We start from the raw sequence: 20,991 nt of genomic DNA, 5'->3' as shown, positions 1-20,991 counted from the left end.
GTTTGATCATTTATAAAAGAAAGTTTCTATTCTAAGAAAGAAGCCTTCTTTTATATTTAACTAATTAAAAAAGCACAAATTTTGTTTTGGTTTATAATTTTGAGTTCAGGAAAGAATTAGCTGCAAGATGGTAAGTACCATGGGCGCCTTTTTTTCATCACTTTGCATAAAGTTTGAACATTTTGATTTTTTTTAGCGAATATTAAGAAATCTTTATTTTTTTTACATTTCAGTCGTTAAATCTAAAATTTGAAAATTTGCTGAATAAAAATACATTGTTCGTTGATTCTGAAGTCATAATACAAAAAAATCCCACAATTGTTTTTTTTATAACATTAAAATTACTTGTCTCCAAAAATTGACTGTTAGATGATATCTTTAATCGGAATTATTGGGTACTACTTTGCTGTCCGATTTATCCGTAAATTAATCCAGAAAAGTGTGCGAAATAAAGTAATTCCTAAGATCGACATATTAATTCGCAATAATCTAAAAAGAACACAAAACTCACAGAAAAATGTAAGCAGTCAGTAGATAATGCATACGTATGCTTATGTATTTATGCCATTAATCTGGATTAACAAGAATTATACAGGCTGGTCTACCAACAGTTCGTATACACAATAGGAAGTTTGCAAAGTTGTCAACAGAGTCAAATTTCTCAGATTAATGAATTCACATTCGATTTTTTAAATATTGTAGTGCCAATAATATGAAATCCCAATAAAAATGGCTCTTGAATTAAGAACCTCTTAAGAGCACTCGTGTTCTAATGAGTTTTATAAAACTAGTTTTTTAATATACTGTGTTTCACAAAGCGACATTTCGAAATTTGTAGATAAAACTTAAACTATTTGGGGTTTCACTTTAGATAAAATAATAAGACAATCTTATCAGCTTGCCTTAAAAACAATTCTTTTTATTCTACATCTTTATACGTACACTGTAAATCCCAAGAGGTAATCAGACCATTCTGATTGATGACGCGCATTTTCTCGTGATTTGAGGTGTACTTTTTGGTGTTTATTTTAACAAACAACTAGCTACAAACATTTTCTCCTTACTCAAGACATCGGAAGATTGACACTTTTTATTTAATTCCTCTGTCACCTCAGTCTCGTTAAACACAGGATTGTTGTATCCAAAAATTGTTGCCGATGCATTATTAGCAGTTAGAGTCACTGTTAACCATCTAGGAACCGGTACTGCCTTCCTATCACTTAAATAAAGTTCAATCACGTGGTTGTCAGAGTCAGACAAAGTCGCAACTTCTGAAGTACCAACCGAAAGATCTGTGTAGTTAAATGTCGTCAAATAATCCAAAACTGTTTTGGAAAACACCGACTGAAGCGAATTCCATTGTGGTACGACTGCGACGTAGTCAAAAACTGCTTCGTTTATCAAAGAGTAAGGAAACAACTTATTAGAGAGTAAAGGTGTGGGATCCAGATAAACGTCTTTGGTGATAACGTCCGGAAGTCCAAGTTTTTCAAAAATGTCCTTTTGATTTTGGTACAACTCGTCCACTTTAACATCCCCGTACGAATTTCCAGAATCTACGAAAAAGTGCTTCTCATTTGAGGGATCACTCCATTGAACCTCTTCAGGAAATGTGATGCTCAAAGGCACCAAGACTTTGTCGTCGAAACACACTGTATACACCGGATACATTTTTTTGAGGACTTCGACACCAACAACGACTTCTACTCCTTCGGTACAATTGTTATTCGTCTTCTGGACGACGACAGGAAGAGCATTCGAACACTCCAAATCCTCAAACTCCACCATTACATTGATTCGATCAACACGAACTGTTGTGTTGGCTTCACAAGAGATCTGCTCGCCGTCTTCATCCAAATGAGGGTTGGACATTCCTGGAGGACACCGAACGAAAAATCTTTCGAATTGGTACAATTCCAGGGTACCATCGAAGGGAATTTTGAATTTGTCTGTTATGACCAGTAAGGAACTGGAGGCGACGTTGAAATTACAAGACTCTAGAGACAGAAAGTAAGAGCGTGGATGAAAGGAAATGGTACTCACCGTCTTGGGCGAAAACGAGCTGCAAGAGGAAAAACGTGGCGATGGTAGAAATGAGGATCATCGTGCCAAAAGTTTGATTGGAACTGATTGTGATTCCCACCTCAAATGAGTACTTTTCTTGGTACTCTCAAAATTAAGTGGCGATTAAGGTCGATTCTCTGCACTTTATCACTATCTGATAACTTAACAATTAACAATTGGAGACGTTATCAAAAATCGTGTCAACTTTATTTTAGGAGTACTACGAAAAGCACTCATTGTCGCTGGTAGACCATCAAGATGATCCTCTTCTTCACCATCGCCGCGTTAACTCTCCTCCAACCTGTCTTCACTCAAGACGGTAAGTACCACTCACTATCGTCCAACCCATGACTAAATTCTTCGTTTCTAGAAGATGCATGCAAATTGGACATCACCTCCAGTCGTTTACTCATCGTAACGGACCAACACAAAATCCCCCTTGATGGTACTCTGGAGCTTTACCCATACGAAAGAATCTTCGTGCGTTGTCCCCCAGGAACCCACCATGCGCTGCTAACAGAAGACGGCGAGCAAATCTCTTGTGTAGATAACAGCACAGTTCGTCATGATCGCCTCAACATGACTGTGGATCTCAATGAGTTAAAATGCTCAAATACTCTTCCTGTCGCCGTACAAAAAACGAACGAAACTTGTGAATTTGGTGGAGTTGCTGTCACTATCGGATTTGAGATTCTCAAGAAAATATATCCGGCATATACCGTGTGTTTTGATCTTGAACATTTAGTTCCTGTGGGTTTCAAGTTTTTTGAAGAAGTTAAATTGGTGGCGCCCACACCGGAAGATCATTTTTTTGTTGATAGTGGTGGTTTGTACGAAGGGATTGACATGGATGAGTTGTATGGGAATCAAAAGGACATCATTTCGAAGTTGGGAGTTGCTGATGGGTTTATCAACGATACGAATTATTTAGTTCCGACGCCTTTGCTCTCGAACGAGTTATTTACGTACTCTTTGATAAATAAAGGGGTGTTTGACTATGTGGGGACTGTGCCTCAGTGGAGTTCGCTTCAATCAGTGTTTTTTGAGGCAGTTTTTAAAAATTTAAATGGCACTGTGTATACAGGACTTGCGTTTGGTGCTTCGGAAGTTGCAAGTTTGCCTGACAATGATAATAACTTGATAGAACTTTATCTGAGTGATGGTAAAGTGGCGGTTCCAAGGTGGATATCAATTGATGCAATATTTAATGGATTTTTGTGGAGATTTCTAGGATATAATAATCCTGTTTTTGTCGAGTCAGATTTGACGACAGAATTAAATAATATTTGCGAAACGAATACTGTCCTACAAAAAGAAAAAATGTTTGTAGGTGTATGTCTCACCAATATGTCAGAAGAAACGTAAAAAAATTGATTTAACTAAATGTCCGTTTTTTATTAATTTTAACACAAAGTTGAATAATATAAATTAAAACTCATAGATGTATCTATTTTTTTTGTATTTATGTGATGAAAATTTTCAGTGTTATCAAATCGATGATAAAACTCGTGGTCTAATGGTGTGAATTAAAGCAAAATATACAAACACAAACAAGGAAGGTGCTAAAATAATCCAATTCATAAAAGAAATCTTAAAAAATTGTGAAGCAGATAATCTCATAACTCCCTTAATTTTCAGAAAAAAAAAGAATTTTGGCACAATAACAATAAGCAGTCGTCCTAATTGTCAATCCGAAGTCCGTTTAGCTTCATCAGGTCAGGACTAAGTTAATAATATAATAATAATAAGTTGTTTTTGAGTATAAACACAACTTTTGATTTTTCCAGCTTTGCTTAACAAATGTATCGATTTTTCAGTTATTTTTAGAGCAAACCTGCGTTATTTGAGCTCATTTTACGCAGAATTTCGCACAGATTCTAAATAAGTGCTCAAAATCCACGTACTATAACAAATAACCAAGTCATAGCCGTTTAAACTTTCGAATAGTTGATTTTTATTTTTCAAATTTTTAATGCTCGATATGTTTGCATCTACAACAGATATCGAGAAATAGTTTGCGCCATCGTTTTCCTCGCGCTTTTTTCCTTTAGAATTCGTCCTCAAATAGCCAAAATTTGATGGTCGATATTTTTTTTTATTCAAATGAATCTTTGGCTGCCGCTTTTAAACAGTTACTAGATTTCTAGCTGCTCTTTGTTTGTGAAGCAAACTCAAATTATTTGTGCTCATTTAACGCAGAATTTTATGCGGAATCCAAAACTGGACAAATTTTTAACGTACGTCAACAAATAATTGAGTTATGGCCGTTTGCATTTTTGGGTAGTTGCCAGGGGGTTAAATTTTTGAGAGTTTGAAAGTGTCGATGCTCAATATCTCCGAAACTACAACAGATATCAAGAAACGGTTTTTACCATCACGTTAAGAACCGTTTTTAAATTTTCCAAATGGAAAAAGTTCGAGTGTTTTAAAAAAATTCATGACTAAAACTAAAACTATGTCAATTTTCTGCGGTCAATATCGTTTACTTTTAGGACTAACTTGCGTTAATTACGGTCCTTTTAAGCAGAATTTCGCGAAGATTCTAAATTCGAACTCGATATTCACATACGACAACAAGTAACTGAGTTATAGCCGATTAAAGTTTTGAATATTTAATTTTCATTTTTCAGTTTTTTTAAGGCTAAATATCTCGAAAACTACAACAGATAAAAAGAAACGGTTTGCGACATCGTGTTTCTTGAGCCTTTTTCCTTTAGGATTTGCCTTCAAATACCTAAAATTCAATAGTCCATTTTTTTGAGATGCAAATTTTTCAATTTTTTGTTTTTGGCCGCTACTCATAAACTATTTGACCTATCGAACTGAGATTCAACCAGTTAATAGATTTAGAGCTTTCGATTGATGCATAACTCAAATGAAATTAAAGTCGTTTTCGCCCCGAAAAAGTTCCTCGAAAATCATCCCAAAATGACCTTTTGAAAACAGGTTTTGATCAGTGTCTCGTTTATTTATGAAGCAAACTTAAGTTATTTGTGCTCATTTTACGCAAAACTTTACACGAAATTTAAAACTGGGCGAATTTTTACTGTACGTCAACAAATAACTGAGTAATGGGTTGTCGCCAGAGGGCCAAATTTTTGCAGATTTGTTTCAATCTTTGCTCAGTATCTCAGAAACTACAACAGATCGAACGAAACGGTTTTTGCCTTTGTTTTTCTCGCAATTTTTTAGCTAAGAATTCGGCCTTAAATTTAAAAAAAAATGTTGACTAAGTCAACAATTTTAAACTTCTGCGGTCGATTTCTCGTTTATTTGTGAAGCAAACTCGCATTATTAGACTCACTTTACGCAGAATTTCGCGCAGATTTCAAATCCGGGCTCAAAATTGACTTACGACAACAAAGTTTTTTGTTATGGCCGATTAAAGGTCGCCTTGCGTTTTGAACGTATGTCGATTTCTGTCTCAAAAACTGTCAAATCCCTTCAATATTTAGTGTTTTTACGTGAAAACTGCTGCGATGGTGTTAGTTCCGACATGAAATTTTTCCCGGCGTTATTTTTACATTCATTCTTTTGATAAACGCCCAAAATCAGATCCAACATCCACGACTATTAATTTCCCCGCTCCAAATCGATCTCAAAATCTCTATGAATATGAATGAAGGAGCCCCATACATGTTTAGACACTTTTCCGAATGATTGTCTTCATTATCTTGATGAAATCTCCGTTTCGATTTGAATTTGACCGGTGTGAAGATTGATTCATTGTATTCACAGTATTCATCGCGTCCGATATGGAGAAAATCGCTCCGACTTTCTCGTCGTAAAAGGAAAACTAGCGACTGCATTATTTGGACTGTTCTTGACATTTATTTGCACGAGTTTTACGTAAAAAGAGACCTTCTGAGGTGATTAGAGATACAATGGTCCCCTGTTCGGATGGAAAATTATACGATTTTGGTGACGTAACGTCGACATTCTTTGTCTTTGGGTGCGTGCCTGCATGAATGAGTCCCACACGGGACACAAGTGCTCTCTTTTCTGGCGCGTAGGATCCCGCATAAAATCGAGTGTTTATTAATAAAGATAACTCAATTAGGATGAGACTTGCCTCCATTAGAAAGTAATCATTGTTAGAACGCCCACTGGAGCATTAAACTTACATATTAAACTAATAAACACAATAACAATTAGTTAAGAGAGCGCGCGTGGGCGGCCGAGGCGGCCCAAGAAGAAAACGCACGCTTTTTAACAGTGGAAACGAAGAAGCACGCCACTGGTTTTCAGCTCCAGTTTATCGACTTGTGGGATTCAAAGGTTAGAATACAAATTATGGTATTGATTTCGTGTGGGTCTCATGGTCAATGGTAATTAGAAGCGTGGCACTGATATCTTCAAATAAAAAACTTCATTAAAATTTCAGGGTTTATTTCCAGGGAACTTTTTCAAATGACCATTTCTGGGTTGGTACTCCTGTGCAGTTCGTGATGACCAATCCATCGGTGAATTTCGCAGAGTCGGAGACGTCCAAACACTTCTGATTAGTCAAATGGCGGACCTCCTTCGTCTGAAACAAAAATTAGTGGATATTACATTATTCCAAATTTGAAATTTTTGAGTTTTTTTTTCAAATCTAATTCGGTTGATATCTCGTTTATTTATGGAGTAATTATGAACTATTGGTGCTCATTTTACGCAGAATTTCACGCAGAATCCAAAAAGGTGAAATTTGTTTAGATCGGACCAGAAATAATTGAGCAATGAGCTATCAAAGTTTCGGATATTGAATTTTGAGTTGGAAAAATGTCAAAGCTCGATATCTTCGAAATTAAAAAAGATTTTAACAAACCGTTTGCGCCATCGTTGTTCTCGGCTCATTTTATTTTAGAAAAAGCCTTTAAAAATCGATCGTGAATTTGTTGAGCAACAAAATTTTGCGACTCAATGATGAAAATTTTTCGGTTTTTGGTTTTTCAATCGCCCCTCATAAACTATTCGCCCTATCGATCTGAGATTTGGCAAGTTGATAGATCTCGAGCTCCTCTTTCGACTGATATATAAATCAATAACACTTAACGCAGTTTTCGCCTTAAAATAACGGTTTGAAAATGACCCTAAATTCACCCTCGGAAAATGTAATTCGGTCGATACTTCGGTTATTTGATGAGGAAATTTGAGCTATATGGGCTCATTTTACGCAGAATTTTACGCAGAATCCAAAAAGATGAAATTAGTTTAGGTCGGTCCAGAAATAACTGAGCTATGAGCGATCAAAGTTTCGGATATTAATTTTTGAGTTGGAAAAATTTCAAAGCTCGATATCTTAGAAACTAAAAAAGATTTAAAAAAACCGTTTGCGCCATCGTTTTTCTTGGCTTATTTTACTTTAAAAGAAGACCTCAAAAGTCGAAAAATCGATGGCCAATTTTTTGAGCAAAAAAATTTTGCGACTCAATCGATGAAAAAATTTTTAGTTTTTCGATCGCCCTATCGATCTGATATTTGGGCAGTAGATAGATCTCGAGTTCCTCTTTCGACTTATTTATAATTTAATAATACTAAATCCAGTTTTCGCCTTGAAATAGCGTCTTAAAAACGAGCCTAAAATCACCCTCAGAAAATGTAATTCGGTCGATACTTCGGTTATTTAATGAGGAAATTTGAGCTATATGGGCTCATTTTACGCAGAATTTCACGCAGAATCCAAAAAGATAAAATTAGTTTAGGTCGGTCCAGAAATAACTGAGCTATGAGCGACGAAAATTTCGGATATTGAATTTTGAGTTGAAAAAATTTCAAAGCTCGATAACTTAGAAACTAAAAAAGATTTTAAAAAACCGTTTGCGCCATCGTTTTTCTCGGTTCATTTTACTTTAGAAAAAGCCCTGAAAAGTCGAAAATTCGATGGTCAATTTTTTGGGCAAAAAAATTTTGCGACTCAACGATGAAAAATTTTCAATTTTTCGTTTTTCGGTCACCCCTTGTAAACTATTCGCCCTATCGATCTGAGATTTTGTCAGTAGATAGATCTCGAGTTCCTCTTTCGATCGATATTTAATTCAATAATACTAAATGCAGTTTTTGCCTTGAAATAGCATCTTGAAAATGACCCTAAATCACACTCTGAAAATCTAAATCGATCGATATCTCGGTTGTTTGTTTAAGAAATTTGAGCTGGATGAGCTCATTTTACGCAGAATTTCGCGCTGAATCCAAAACCACTTTTATTTTTCTCGTCAGTCAACAAATTACTGAGTTAAAGACGTTTGAAATTTCGGCTTGACGCCAGAGGACCAGAATTTTGAAGCTCCGGAAACGATTTTCCCCTATATTTCCCGAATTAAGACAAATATAAAGAAACGGTTTTCGAAATCGTTTTTGTCGCAATTTTTTACATAAGAATCCAGTCTTACATAACCCGAATTCGAAAATTTTATTTTGCTCGATTTAGAAAGTAGCTACCTTTGGGTCTCTAACTCAAACTCGGTCGATATCTCGCTTATTTATAGACCAACCTTAAAGTATTGCTGCTCATTTTACGCAGAATTTCACACAGAATCCAAAAAGATAAAAAAATTCAACGTAGGTCCACAAACAACTGAGTTAGAAGCGATTAAAGTTACCTTTTTATCATACACCCATTGCTGTCTGCTGTAGCCGCTACAAGCCATAATTCTCACTTTCGACGGCCCCAAAACGACTTTTTCCGGGGCATCCAAACAAATCGAATCATCAGTCATAATGACTCCCTCAGGAGTCATAACAAACATCTCTAAAATAACGTCATCTCCCAGACAAACATCGAGTTTCGCGACTCCCATAGGTTGGTTCGAAACCACCTTCTTCTGCGGTTTGATCAAGCACTGATTAGTCCCCACGTTGCGGATCCTCCCGAAGAAGCGGTCATCCTTCGGGAAGAAATGCTGCGGCCAGATGTTATCCAAGTACCATTCAAACCCTCGACATTTGTGCTTCTCGCGGAGTTGGAGTCGCGACGTGACATTAAGCGCGTCTTTAATTCTGGACGCTGCTTCGTTGAATTTGAAGTAGAAGGCGCCCCAGTCGTCCATCCAAACTCGCGCGACTCTGGCGAGGTTTGAAAAGAGCGTCTTGTTGATTCCTCCAGGGAAAGAGTACGGTGACGACTTCCTGAAGAGGTGCCCCACGCGCGAACACGGCGCGATTTGGACTTTCCCTCCACATTGCCAGATCCTGAAGGACATCTCCAGGTTTTCCCCGCCCCAGATGTTCATCCCGTCGTCGTAACTCCCGATTTCGAAGAAGTACTTCCGGTCGATTGCGAAGAGTCCTCCGGCCATCGTCGGAGTGTTGAATGGTTGCGTGGCGTCGAGTTTCCTCCGCTTCAGTTCTTTTCCTCCGAGGGTGTACCACCGGAACTGGAGGTTCCAGTTGAACGCGCCCCAGTGGAGCTCGAAGCTTTTGACGTAGGCGAAAGTCTCGTCGTTGATGATGTCGATGACGGGGCACACGACGGTGGTGCGATCGGTTTTTATCACAGAGAGAAGAGCCTCCAACCAGCCGGTGGTGCACTCGCAGTGGGCGTCCAGGAAGGTGAGGACGGGCCCGCGGGCCACCAAGGCGCCCTTAAGGCGGGCTTTGATGAGACCGATGCGGGTCGGACTGCGGAGGACGCGGGTGGGGACGGGCAGCGACCCCACGTAGTCCTCCAGAGGCTTCTTCAGGAATGCTGTTGAAAAAATTCAAACATCGAGTGGTGACTTCGAAATTACTTACTCCGTTCGCTGGCGTCGTCTACGAGGATGATCTCCTCCAGGAGCTCCGGTGGAGACCTGTTGATGACGCTCCAGACGGTCCTCAGGAGCGTCGACCACGCCTCGTTGTGGAACACCACGATAACACTAGTTTTAGGGTACGAGGCGTAGTCGCCAAACAACGAAGAGCACTTCTTCCTCCGGAAATCCGGTAGAGACCGATTCAAAGGAATCTTATCACTCGCCAACAAGTTAAAACGGTTGATTTGAAAGTACTGTTGCATCTTCAGGAGGTCTTTAGGTTCGATCACCACAGGGTTACCATTCCTTCCAGCCCCCGGCTTCGGATTAAAGTTATTCGTGTTGATCATATCGAACGTGGCGTTAGGGATTTTGTGGACAGGGTTGCCAACGTAATGCCCCACGACCACTTTAACCCCATTCTTATCCACATACTCCTCTTGGTTGTTCCTACAAGACACCATTTAATAAGACAAGGTTGTGATAATTTGTACAAACCTGAAGACATGTTTGGGCGGTAATTCCTTCTTCAACTGACTCAGCCTGTACAAAATCACGATAATAACCGCCAGGACGAACAGAATAACTGGATAAACACGTCTGCATCGCCTCAAAGGTCCTGGGAGCATAATAACACTGCGAAAAGACGACATTATAACGCGAAATCCGCAGCGATAACTTCTGACCTCGGAAGGCCACGTTTGAAAAGCGCGCGCGCCATGAGAGATTGACAGATGGCGCGCGCGTGTTTAAAATTACAGGAACCTGTTTCTTGCACTTTCACTGAATGTTAAAAAAGGGAGCTCTTGGGAATCTTAAGAGAGTTCCAACAGGAATTGATTATAAAAAAGAAGAATGAATAAAACTCACGTCATGAAGGCATGCGCTGCATTTTATGTAGGAGTCACATTGCTGGAACGGTGTACGATGGGTGTTCTGACTTCTGACCATGAACCCACTAAGAGATCTTCCACCTCTACCAGCTGGTCTGGAGAGCGCGGGTGAAATTGGAGAAACTGGCGGTGAAGTGATGAATTTAGTGGCTCGTGACGCTTTTTCTCGCCAAAAAAGATGGAAATTTTGTGCTAAAAGAATGAAATTAGGTTGAGCGTTGATCACTTTGAAGACACTTTTGCCAACAAAGTCGTGTTAAAAACTGTGGAAAATTTTTGAGTTTTCGCTATAAAATTTGGGAAAGTTACTATTTTTGAGTTGTTTAATAACTCCAACAAATTGCAAAAGTCAAAAGAAAATAATTTTAGAAATTTTTATTTTCAAAGCAAAGCTTAAAATTCGTAATTTTAGTAATTTTAGTGCAACAGCTATGAAATTTCAGGAAATTACTAGTTTTTAATGGTATATTAACTCCGCTAAATTGCAAAATTTTAGATCAAAAGACACAAATTTTAGAAATTTTTATTTTCAAGGCGAAGCAGAAATATGAGAAAACCTTCCCTAAAATTCGCAATTTTGGTAATTTTAGTGCAACAGCTATGAAATTTTGAGAAATTACTAGTTTTCATTTGTATGTTGACTCTGCCAAATTGCAGATCAAAGGACACAAATTTTTCGAAATTTTTATTTTCAAGCGAAGTCGAAATATGAGAAATTCTCCCTAAAAATTCGTAACTTTAATAATTTTAGTGCTTCAGCTATGAAATGTGGGGAAATTACTAGTTTTAAATCGAAAGACACAAATTTTAGAAATTTTTATTTTCAAAGCAAATCCGAAATATGACAAATCCTCCGCGCCACCGGATAATTTTTTGTTCGCTAAAGAAAAAAGCGGTGATTAGCAATTTAAAAATTACGTATTAATTGATTATTTAAATCAGTTGTGTTTCGACTTTTCGAGAAGAGAGTCAGTCGTTTTGATTGTGTGTGTGCAGTTCTGAAAAAAATTTTTGCAAGGTAGGTGGTAAAAATTCGTTACTTTGGTAATTTTAGTGCTACAGTTATGAAATTTGGGGAAATTACTAGTTTTCAATTGTAAATTGACTCTGGCAAATTGCAGCATTGTAGATCGAAAGACACAAATTTTAGAAATTTTTATTTTCAAGGCAAATTCGAAATATGAGAAATCCTCCCTTAAATTTCGTAATTTTGGTAATTTTAGTGCTGCAGCTATGAAATTTGAGGACATGACTAGTTCTCGATCGTTTATTAACTCTGCCAAATTGCAACATTGTAAATCAAATAACATAAATTTTAGAAATTTTCATCTTCGAGGCGAAGCAGAAATATTTGAAATCCTTCCCTAAAATTTGTAATTTTGGTAATTTTAGTGCTGCAGCTATGAAATTTGGAGAAGTAACTATTTTTAAATCGCATATTAACTCTACCAAATTGCAAAATTGTAGATCAAAAAACACAAAATTTAGAAATTTTTATTTTCAAGACGAAGTCGAAATATGAGAAATCCTCCCTTAAAATTCGTAATTTTGGTAATTTTAGTGCTGCAGCTATGAAATTTGGAGACATCACTAGTTCTTGATCGTTAATTAACTCTGCCAAATTGCAACATTGTAAATCAAATAACATACATTTTAGAAGTTGTCAACTTCAAGGCGAAGCAGAAATATTTGAAATCTTTCCCTAAAATTTGTAATTTTGGTAATTTTAGTGCTACAGCTATAAAATTTGGGGATATCACTAGTTTTCGATTGTATATTAACTCTGCCAAATTGCAAAATTGTAAATTAAAAAACACAAATTTTAGAAATTTTTATTTTCAAGACGAAGTCGAAATATGAGAAATCCTCCCTTAAAATTCGTAAATTTGGTAATTTTAGTGCAACTGCTATGAAATTTGGGGACATCACTAGTTTTCGATCCTATATTACCTGTGCCAAATTGCAAAATTGTAGGGCTAAAGACACAAATTTTAGAAATTTTTATTTTCAAGGCAAATTCGAAATATGAGAAATCCTCCTATAAAATTCGAAATTTTGGTAATTTTAGTGCTGCAGCTATGAAATTTGGAGACATCACTAGTTTTTAATCGTATATTACCTGTGCCAAATTGCAAAGCTGTAGTGCTAATGACACAAATTTTAGAAATTTTTATTTTCAAAGAGAAGTCGAAATATGAGAAATCCTCCCATAAAATTCTTAATTTTGGTAATTTTAGTGCAACAGCTATGAAATTTGGAGACATCACTAGTTTTCGATCCTATATTACCTGTGCCAAATTGCAAAATTGTAGAGCAAAAGACACAAATTTTAGAAATTTTTATTTTCAAGGCAAATTCGAAATATGAGAAATCCTCCCATAAAATTCTTAATTTTGGTAATTTTAGTGCTGCAGCTATGAAATTTGAAGACATCACTAGTTTTTGATCGTATATTACCTGTGCCAAATTGCAAAACTGTAGTGCTAAAGACACAAATTTTAGAAATTTTTATTTTCAAAGAGAAGTCGAAATATGAGAAATCCTCCCATAAAATTCGTAATTTTGGTAATTTTAGTGCAACAGCTATGAAATTGGGGGACATCACTAGTTTTCGATTGTTTATTAACTCTGCCAAATTGCAACATTGTAGATCAAAAGATATAAATTTTAGAAATTTTTATTTTCAAGACGAAATCAAATTATGAGAAATCCTCCTTTAAAAATCGTAATTTTAGTAACTTTAGTGCAACAGCTATGAAATTTAGAGACGTCACTAGTTTTCAATCCTATATTACCTGTGCCAAATTGCAAAATTGTAGGGCTAAAGACACAAATTTTAGAAATTTTTATTTTCAAGGCAAATTCGAAATATGAGAAATCCTCCTATAAAATTCGTAATTTTGGTAATTTTAGTGCAACAGCTATGAAATTTTGGACATCACTAGTTTTCGATCCTATATTACCTGTGCCAAATTGCAAAATTGTAAAGCGAAAGACACAAATTTTAGAAATTTTTATTTTCAAGGCAAATTCGAAATATGGGAAATCTTCCCTTATAATTCTTAATTTTGGTAATTTTAGTGCAACAGCTATGAAATTTGGAGACATCACTAGTTTTTAATCCTATATTACCTGTGCCGAATTGCAAAATTGTAGAGCAAAAGACACAAATTTTAGAAATTTTTATTTTCAAAGAGAAGTCGAAATATGAGAAATCCTCCCATAAAATTCGTAATTTTGGTAATTTTAGTGCAACAGCTATGAAATTGGGGGACATCACTAGTTTTCGATTGTTTATTAACTCTGCCAAATTGCAACATTGTAGATCAAAAGATATAAATTTTAGAAATTTTTATTTTCAAGACGAAGTCAAATTATGAGAAATCCTCCTTTAAAAATCGTAATTTTAGTAACTTTAGTGCAACAGCTATGAAATTTAGAGACATCACTAGTTTTCAATCCTATATTACCTGTGCCAAATTGCAAAATTGTAAAGCGAAAGACACACATTTTAGAAATTTTTATTTTCAAGGCAAATTCGAAATATGAGAAATCCTCCTTTAAAATTCGTAATTTTGGTAATTTTAGTGCTGCAGCTATGAAATTTGGAGACATCACTAGTTTTTGATCGTATATTACCTGTGCCAAATTGCAAAACTGTAGTGCTAAAGACACAAATTTTAGAAATTTTTATTTTCAAAGAGAAGTCGAAATATGAGAAATCCTCCCATAAAATTCGTAATTTTGGTAATTTTAGTGCAACAGCTATGAAATTGGGGGACATCACTAGTTTTCGATTGTTTATTAACTCTGCCAAATTGCAACATTGTAGATCAAAAGATATAAATTTTAGAAATTTTTATTTTCAAGACGAAGTCAAATTATGAGAAATCCTCCTTTAAAAATCGTAATTTTAGTAACTTTAGTGCAACAGCTATGAAATTTAGAGACATCACTAGTTTTCAATCCTATATTACCTGTGCCAAATTGCAAAATTGTAGAGCAAAAGACACAAATTTTAGAAATTTTTATTTTCAAGGCAAATTCGAAATATGAGAAATCCTCCCATAAAATTCGTAATTTTGGTAATTTTAGTGCTGCAGCTATGAAATTTGGAGACATCACTAGTTTTTGATCGTATATTACCTGTGCCAAATTGCAAAACGTTAGTGCTAAAGACACAAATTTTAGAAATTTTTATTTTCAAAGAGAAGTCGAAATATGAGAAATCCTCCCATAAAATTCGTAATTTTGCTAATTTTAGTGCAACAGCTATGAAATTGGGGGACATCACTAGTTTTCGATTGTTTATTAACTCTGCCAAATTGCAACATTGTAGATCAAAAGATATAAATTTTAGAAATTTTTATTTTCAAGACGAAGTCAAATTATGAGAAATCCTTTAAAAATCGTAATTTTAGTAACTTTAGTGCAACAGCTATGAAATTTAGAGACATCACTAGTTTTCAATCCTATATTACCTGTGCCAAATTGCAAAATTGTAGAGCAAAAGACACAAATTTTAGAAATTTTTATTTTCAACGCAAATTCGAAATATGAGAAATCCTCCCTTAAAATTCGTAATTTTGGTAATTTTAGTGCTGCAGCTATGAAATTTGAGGACATCACTAGTTCTCAATCGTTTATTAACTCTGCCAAATTGCAACATTGTAAATCAAATAACATAAATTTTAGAAATTTTCATCTTCAAGGCGAAGCGGAAATATTTGAAATCCTTCCCTAAAATTTGTAATTTTGGTAATTTTAGTGCTGCAGCTATGAAATTTGAAGAAGTAACTATTTTTGAATCGCATATTAACTCTACCAAATTGCAAAATTGTAGATCACAAAACACAAATTTTAGAAATTTTTATTTTCAAGGCAAATTCGAAATATGAGAAATCCTCCCTTAAAATTCGTAATTTTGGTAATTTTAGTGCAACAGCTATGAAATTTTGGACATCACTAGTTTTCGATCCTATATTACCTGTGCCAAATTGCAAAATTGTAAAGCGAAAGACACAAATTTTAAAAATTTTTATTTTCAAGGCAAATTCGAAATATGAGAAATCTTCCCTTATAATTCTTAATTTTGGTAATTTTAGTGCAACAGCTATGAAATTTGGAGACATCACTAGTTTTTGATCCTATATTACCTGTGCCGAATTGCAAAATTGTAGAGCAAAAGACACAAATTTTAGAAATTTTTATTTTCAAAGAGAAGTCGAAATATGAGAAATCCTCCCTTATAATTCTTAATTTTGGTAATTTTAGTGCTGCAGCTATGAAATTTGAAGACATCACTAGTTTTTGATCCTATATTACCTGTGCCAAATTGCAAAACTGTAGTGCTAAAGACACAAATTTTAGAAATTTTTATTTTCAAAGAGAAGTCAAAATATGAGAAATCCTCCCATAAAATTCGTAATTTTGGTAATTTTATTGCAACAGCTATGAAATTGGGGGACATCACTAGTTTTCGATTGTTTATTAACTCTGCCAAATTGCAACATTGTAGATCAAAAGATATAAATTTTAGAAATTTTTATTTTCAAGACGAAGTCAAATTATGAGAAATCCTCCTTTAAAAATCGTAATTTTAGTAACTTTAGTGCAACAGCTATGAAATTTAGAGACATCACTAGTTTTCAATCCTATATTACCTGTGCCAAATTGCAAAATTGTAGAGCAAAAGACACAAATTTTAGAAATTTTTATTTTCAACGCAAATTCGAAATATGAGAAATCCTCCCTAAAAATTCGTAATTTTGGTAATTTTAGTACTGCAGCTATGAAATTTGGGGACATCACTAGTTCTTGATCGTTAATTAACTCTGCCAAATTGCAACATTGTAAATCAAATAACATAAATTTTAGAAATTGTCAACTTCAAGGCGAAGCAGAAATATTTGAAATCTTTCCTTAAAATTTGTAATTTTGGTAATTTTAGTGCTACAGCTATAAAATTTGGGGATATCACTAGTTTTCGATCGTTTATTAACTCTGCCAAATTGCAACAATGTAGAGCGAAAGACACAAATTTTAGATATTTTTATTTATCAGGCGAAGCAGAAATATGAGAAATCCTTTCCTAGAATTCTTTATCTTTCTCTAGGATTTTATGGAAATCTTTTATCCAGGATTTTCCAGGATTTTTCGAGCTTTCGGATTATACATAGATATAAATCTCTCCTGGATTTCGGCGATATTCTCTAATATTGTTTAGCGCCTCTTTGGAATTGTGTGGAAATTTTTTTCCAGGATTATCAAAACTCTCCAGGCTTCTCCAGCATCCTGTAGAATCATCTAATATTCTTTGGGAAACTAAACATTTTTTTGCTTTTCTAGAATTCCATCCATGATTTATAATTATTTACCTAAATAAATAAATTTTCTTTATTTTTTTATTGTCCCGGATTCTGTAGAGCTCTCCTGGATTTCAATGTTATATAGAACGCTTCAGGATTTTTGTTAGATTCTTTTATAATTTCTTTTAGCATTTTCCAGGATAATTCAAAACCATTATGAAGAATATTTATGATATAAATGAAAAAAAGGTGTCATATTAATAAACTCTTTATTGTTTTATATAAATAGTTCCTAGTTAAATGAGAGTCTAGGACTAGCTATAACATAGATACAAGGAGTTTTTGTCTTTGTACAATTATACATATACGTGGAAGTATAGACGTATGAGATAATAATAAACAGTAGCATCATATGATATGAATAACATTTGATATTATTAGTCTTGAAATGTTCAACAACAGCTTGGCATACGAATTTTTGAAAAATGGCAGTTAAAATTTGGTCTTTTAAGTATTTTAACAACTGTTTTAAAAACTTCTGATAAATATGATTTCTGCCAACAGTACCTTTAAACAACTAAATAGTGGTAACAATGCTTATAAAAATGATCTGTCTGCTATAACAAGCCAACTGTCTTAGAATTTCGCGCTTGGTCCAAATGAAATTTATATACAAAGATACGTAAAAAAACAGAAGAAAGGCAAATATTCGCAGAAAGTTTATTTATATGGTTATATTACAGCCCTCGCCAGCGTCGAAATCGTTTTAATAAATATATTATATCTGTACAGGTTACAAAAGTCGATCTCGACACGTGGCAGTGGTGGGCATTTGCTTTGACTAAGTGTTTGAACACTTGATTGGTAATCATACATTTCAGGTAATGTCTCGCTTGTTAAAACTTAAATTACACAAAAATAAACATACTTAAATATAGTTTAAAAAATGCAATAGTTGCTTCTTTTGTGTAGTGATGTACTTATAATGAACATAACAAAAATATACATTTGAGTATTTGGAAATTTATGAAAAACTACGTTTTCTCTTCGCAGTCTTGCTCTATGTACAGAAATATCGTCGATTATTGCTTCTAACGTAAAATTTGGTGTGTGTTTCGAATTTTATATACAATTAAGTACCAATCACGACTCAGCTCTTGTAGATTTCATAAATTTCCTCAACAGATGTCGGCACCACAACACAAACAATCACGTCCGCAGTGCACTTCTTTTAATACATAAACGGTTTAAAATCTGGCAGTTGCCGTAGCTGGTTGTCGATTCTTGGCACATCGAATACTAAAAACGAAAAGAAACCAAGGCACTGTGCAAACACACTCCTTCCTCAAAGCCGATGATAACCTGTCGTTATTACAAAGAATCCACGACAATTCTTCGTACTAAAAACAAGTTGGAATGAACGATTAAAATTAAGAACTTAACGTAAAAATTACGATTGAAGCACAGCCTGTTCATAAAAAAAATTATACCGCAGTCACAACTGTCCATTTTACGTAATTTCATTTTTTTGATTTGGGTCGCTTTTACACGACTAATATCTATACATATATTATAATTTTTTATCACAATTTTTATGATACGACAATTCGTTTAGGGTCACTTGGGAGCTTTGAAATAACGCAGGACGACGTAGCCTAGGATCCGAAAGACGAACAGAAAGGCTAAAAGGACGAAGGTGTTCGCCCATAGAGGAAGATATGAGCCCTGAGCTTCCAGAATCGCCGACACAGGGATGTGTTCGGACTCCGTGCAGACCGTGAACTTTGACTGCTGCGCACACCTAAAACAACAGAGGGGTCAAAAAACTGATAACGAAACTACGCTAAAAAATATCGACACAATGTTGGGAAAGATGTACTTAATATCGACGGTGGTCTACTTTTATTGGGAAAGGTTGGCTTTCGAAATGCTTGTTTTGTTGTGCGTTTCGATGGGAATTTGGGTACAGTCATGGCCGAAACAAACTGGGGCACTTTTTGGCATTGTGGTACGGGTTGAACACTAATTGACCAATTTTGTTCATGTTTGAAATTCTGGTTTGCATTAATGAATTTTTTAAAAATGGTTTGTGCCAGTTTATTTTGGCTGTCACTGTATTGATTTTGGTATTTATAAGATTATTGGATTTTAAGTATTTTTTTTAGTTCCATTGAATAGATTTTTGAATTTTAAGCGCCTTCTACAAACGAAAATTTCTAAAATTAGCTATTTTTTTTCTAAAATTCTGTAGTTTAGTTTTACTCAATAAAAACTTTTAAACTAATAATTCCTCAAAATTTGGTTGCTTAACTGTTAAAATTGCCAGAGTTGCGAAATTTAATTGGAAATTTTGAATTTTGAGCGTTCTACAAATAAAAATTTCTCAAAATTTGCTCTTTTTTTCTAAAATTCTGTAATTTAGTACACGCAATAAACACTTTTATTATTTATTTATTTATTTATAATTACGGAACTTAATTGGAAATTTTGAATTTTTTCTAAAATTTGCCCTTTTTTTCTAAAATTTTATAATTTAGTACACTCATCAAACTCTTTTAAACTAATAATTCCTCAAAATTTGATTGCTATATTTAAACCAATAATTCCTCAAGCCGAAGTTGCGAAATTTAATTGGAAATTTTAAATTTTGAGTACGTTCTACGAATAATTTCTCAAAATTTGCTCTTTTTTTCTAAAATTCTGTAATTTAGTACACGCAATAAACACTTTTCAACTGATAATTCCTTAAAATTTGGTTGTTCTACAGTTAAAATTGCCGGAATTACGGAATTTAATTGGAAATTTTGAATTTTGAATTTTGAGTGCGTTCTACAAATAAAAATTTCTAAAATTTGCCCTTTTTTTCTAAAATTCTATAATTTAGTACACTCAATTAACACTTTTAAACTAATAATTCCTCAAAATTTAGTTGCTCTACTGTAAAAATTGCCGGAGTTGCGAAATTTAATTAGAAATTTTGAATTTTAAGTGCCTCCTACATATATTTTTTTTTAAATTTGCTCTTCTTATCTAAAATTCCGTAATTTAACACTCAATAAACACTTTTAAACTAATAATTCCTCAAAATTGGTTGCTCTATTGTTAAAATTGCCGGAGTTGCGGAAGTTAATTGGAAATTTTAAATTTAGAGTGCGTCCTACAAATAATTTTTTTTAAATTTGCATTTTTTTTTTCTAAAATTCTGTAATTTAGTGCACTCAATAAACACTTTTAAACTGATAATTCCTCAAAATTTGGTTGCTCTACTGTTAAAATTGCCGGAGTTGTGGAATTTAATTGGAAATTTTGAATTTTGAGTGCGTTCTACAAATAATTTTTTTTAAATTTGCTATTTTTTTGAAAATTCTATAATTTTGTACACTCAATGAACACCATTAAAGTAATAATTCGTCTACATTTGGTTGCTCCACTGTTAAAATTGTCGAAGTTGCGAAATTTAATTAAAAGTTTTGAATTTTCAGTGCGTTCTACAAATGAAAATTTCTAAAATCTGCTCTTTTTTTTCTAAAATTCTGTAATTTAGTACACTCAATGAACACTTTTCAACTAATAATTCTTCAAAATATTTGGGAATTTTGAATTTTGAGTGCATCCTACAAATATATTTTTTTTAATTTTGCTTTTTTCTGTAAAATTCTGTAATATAGTACACTCAGTGAACACTTTTCAACTAATAATTATTATATATAGAATAGAATATAACGTAACAAACGCAGCTTTCAGCTGCGCTTTTGTTTATAAGAATTCATCATTATTCTAAAAAACCAATTATGCCAACCTGGTAGTCTTAAAAACACCAAACCTTGTTCTTTCTTTGGTCTAGAATCGGTTTAAGTTGAACTTTACAGTTATTTGTTTATTTAAAGTTGGAATCTTGATATGCAGTGACGGTCAGAAACAAATGGTACAAATTTAGACGCTATTTTCTCAAAAATTTAGTTGTGTAAATCGAGATTTCAAAGTAAGCATAATGTCCATTATGGTAGGCGC

General features: G+C 34.2%; 3 protein-coding genes across 3 annotated transcripts in view; all 3 read right to left on the bottom strand.

The window, feature by feature from the left end:
- Window positions 1-810: 810 nt before the first annotated feature.
- On the bottom strand, window positions 811-2,104 carry LOC148171014 (uncharacterized). The gene is made up of 4 exons (XM_088042281.1): window positions 2,044-2,104; window positions 1,065-1,997; window positions 943-1,012; window positions 811-865 (listed from the first exon to the last, which is right to left on the bottom strand). Exons 1-4 carry the CDS (start codon window positions 2,102-2,104, stop codon window positions 811-813), a joined length of 1,119 nt encoding a protein of 372 aa, XP_087898407.1.
- A 4,332-nt stretch (window positions 2,105-6,436) lies between these two features.
- Window positions 6,437-10,814, bottom strand: LOC148171013 (polypeptide N-acetylgalactosaminyltransferase 3-like). The gene is made up of 5 exons (XM_088041788.1): window positions 10,650-10,814; window positions 10,278-10,415; window positions 9,781-10,229; window positions 8,649-9,733; window positions 6,437-6,592 (listed from the first exon to the last, which is right to left on the bottom strand). The coding sequence occupies exons 1-5, from the start codon at window positions 10,652-10,654 to the stop codon at window positions 6,452-6,454; spliced, it is 1,818 nt and encodes a 605-aa protein (XP_087897914.1). The 5' UTR covers window positions 10,655-10,814; the 3' UTR covers window positions 6,437-6,451.
- Window positions 10,815-17,686: 6,872 nt separating this feature from the next.
- The window catches only part of E23 (ABC transporter G family member E23), a 68,024-nt gene continuing 64,719 nt past the window's right edge, over window positions 17,687-20,991 (bottom strand). Inside the window, exon 8 of the mRNA XM_088040424.1 lies at window positions 17,687-18,781. Coding sequence (XP_087896550.1) covers window positions 18,598-18,781 — 184 coding nt within the window. The 3' untranslated portion in view covers window positions 17,687-18,597. The remainder of the gene's footprint in view (window positions 18,782-20,991) is intronic.

The sequence above is a fragment of the Gnatocerus cornutus genome, chromosome 7 (assembly GCF_029298725.1).
Source record: "Gnatocerus cornutus isolate USDA-ARS CGAHR chromosome 7, icGnaCorn1.1, whole genome shotgun sequence".
NCBI lineage: Eukaryota > Metazoa > Arthropoda > Insecta > Coleoptera > Tenebrionidae > Gnatocerus > Gnatocerus cornutus.
Note: the sequence above shows the minus strand (reverse complement) of the source record. Positions and strands in the feature narration are given on the sequence as shown.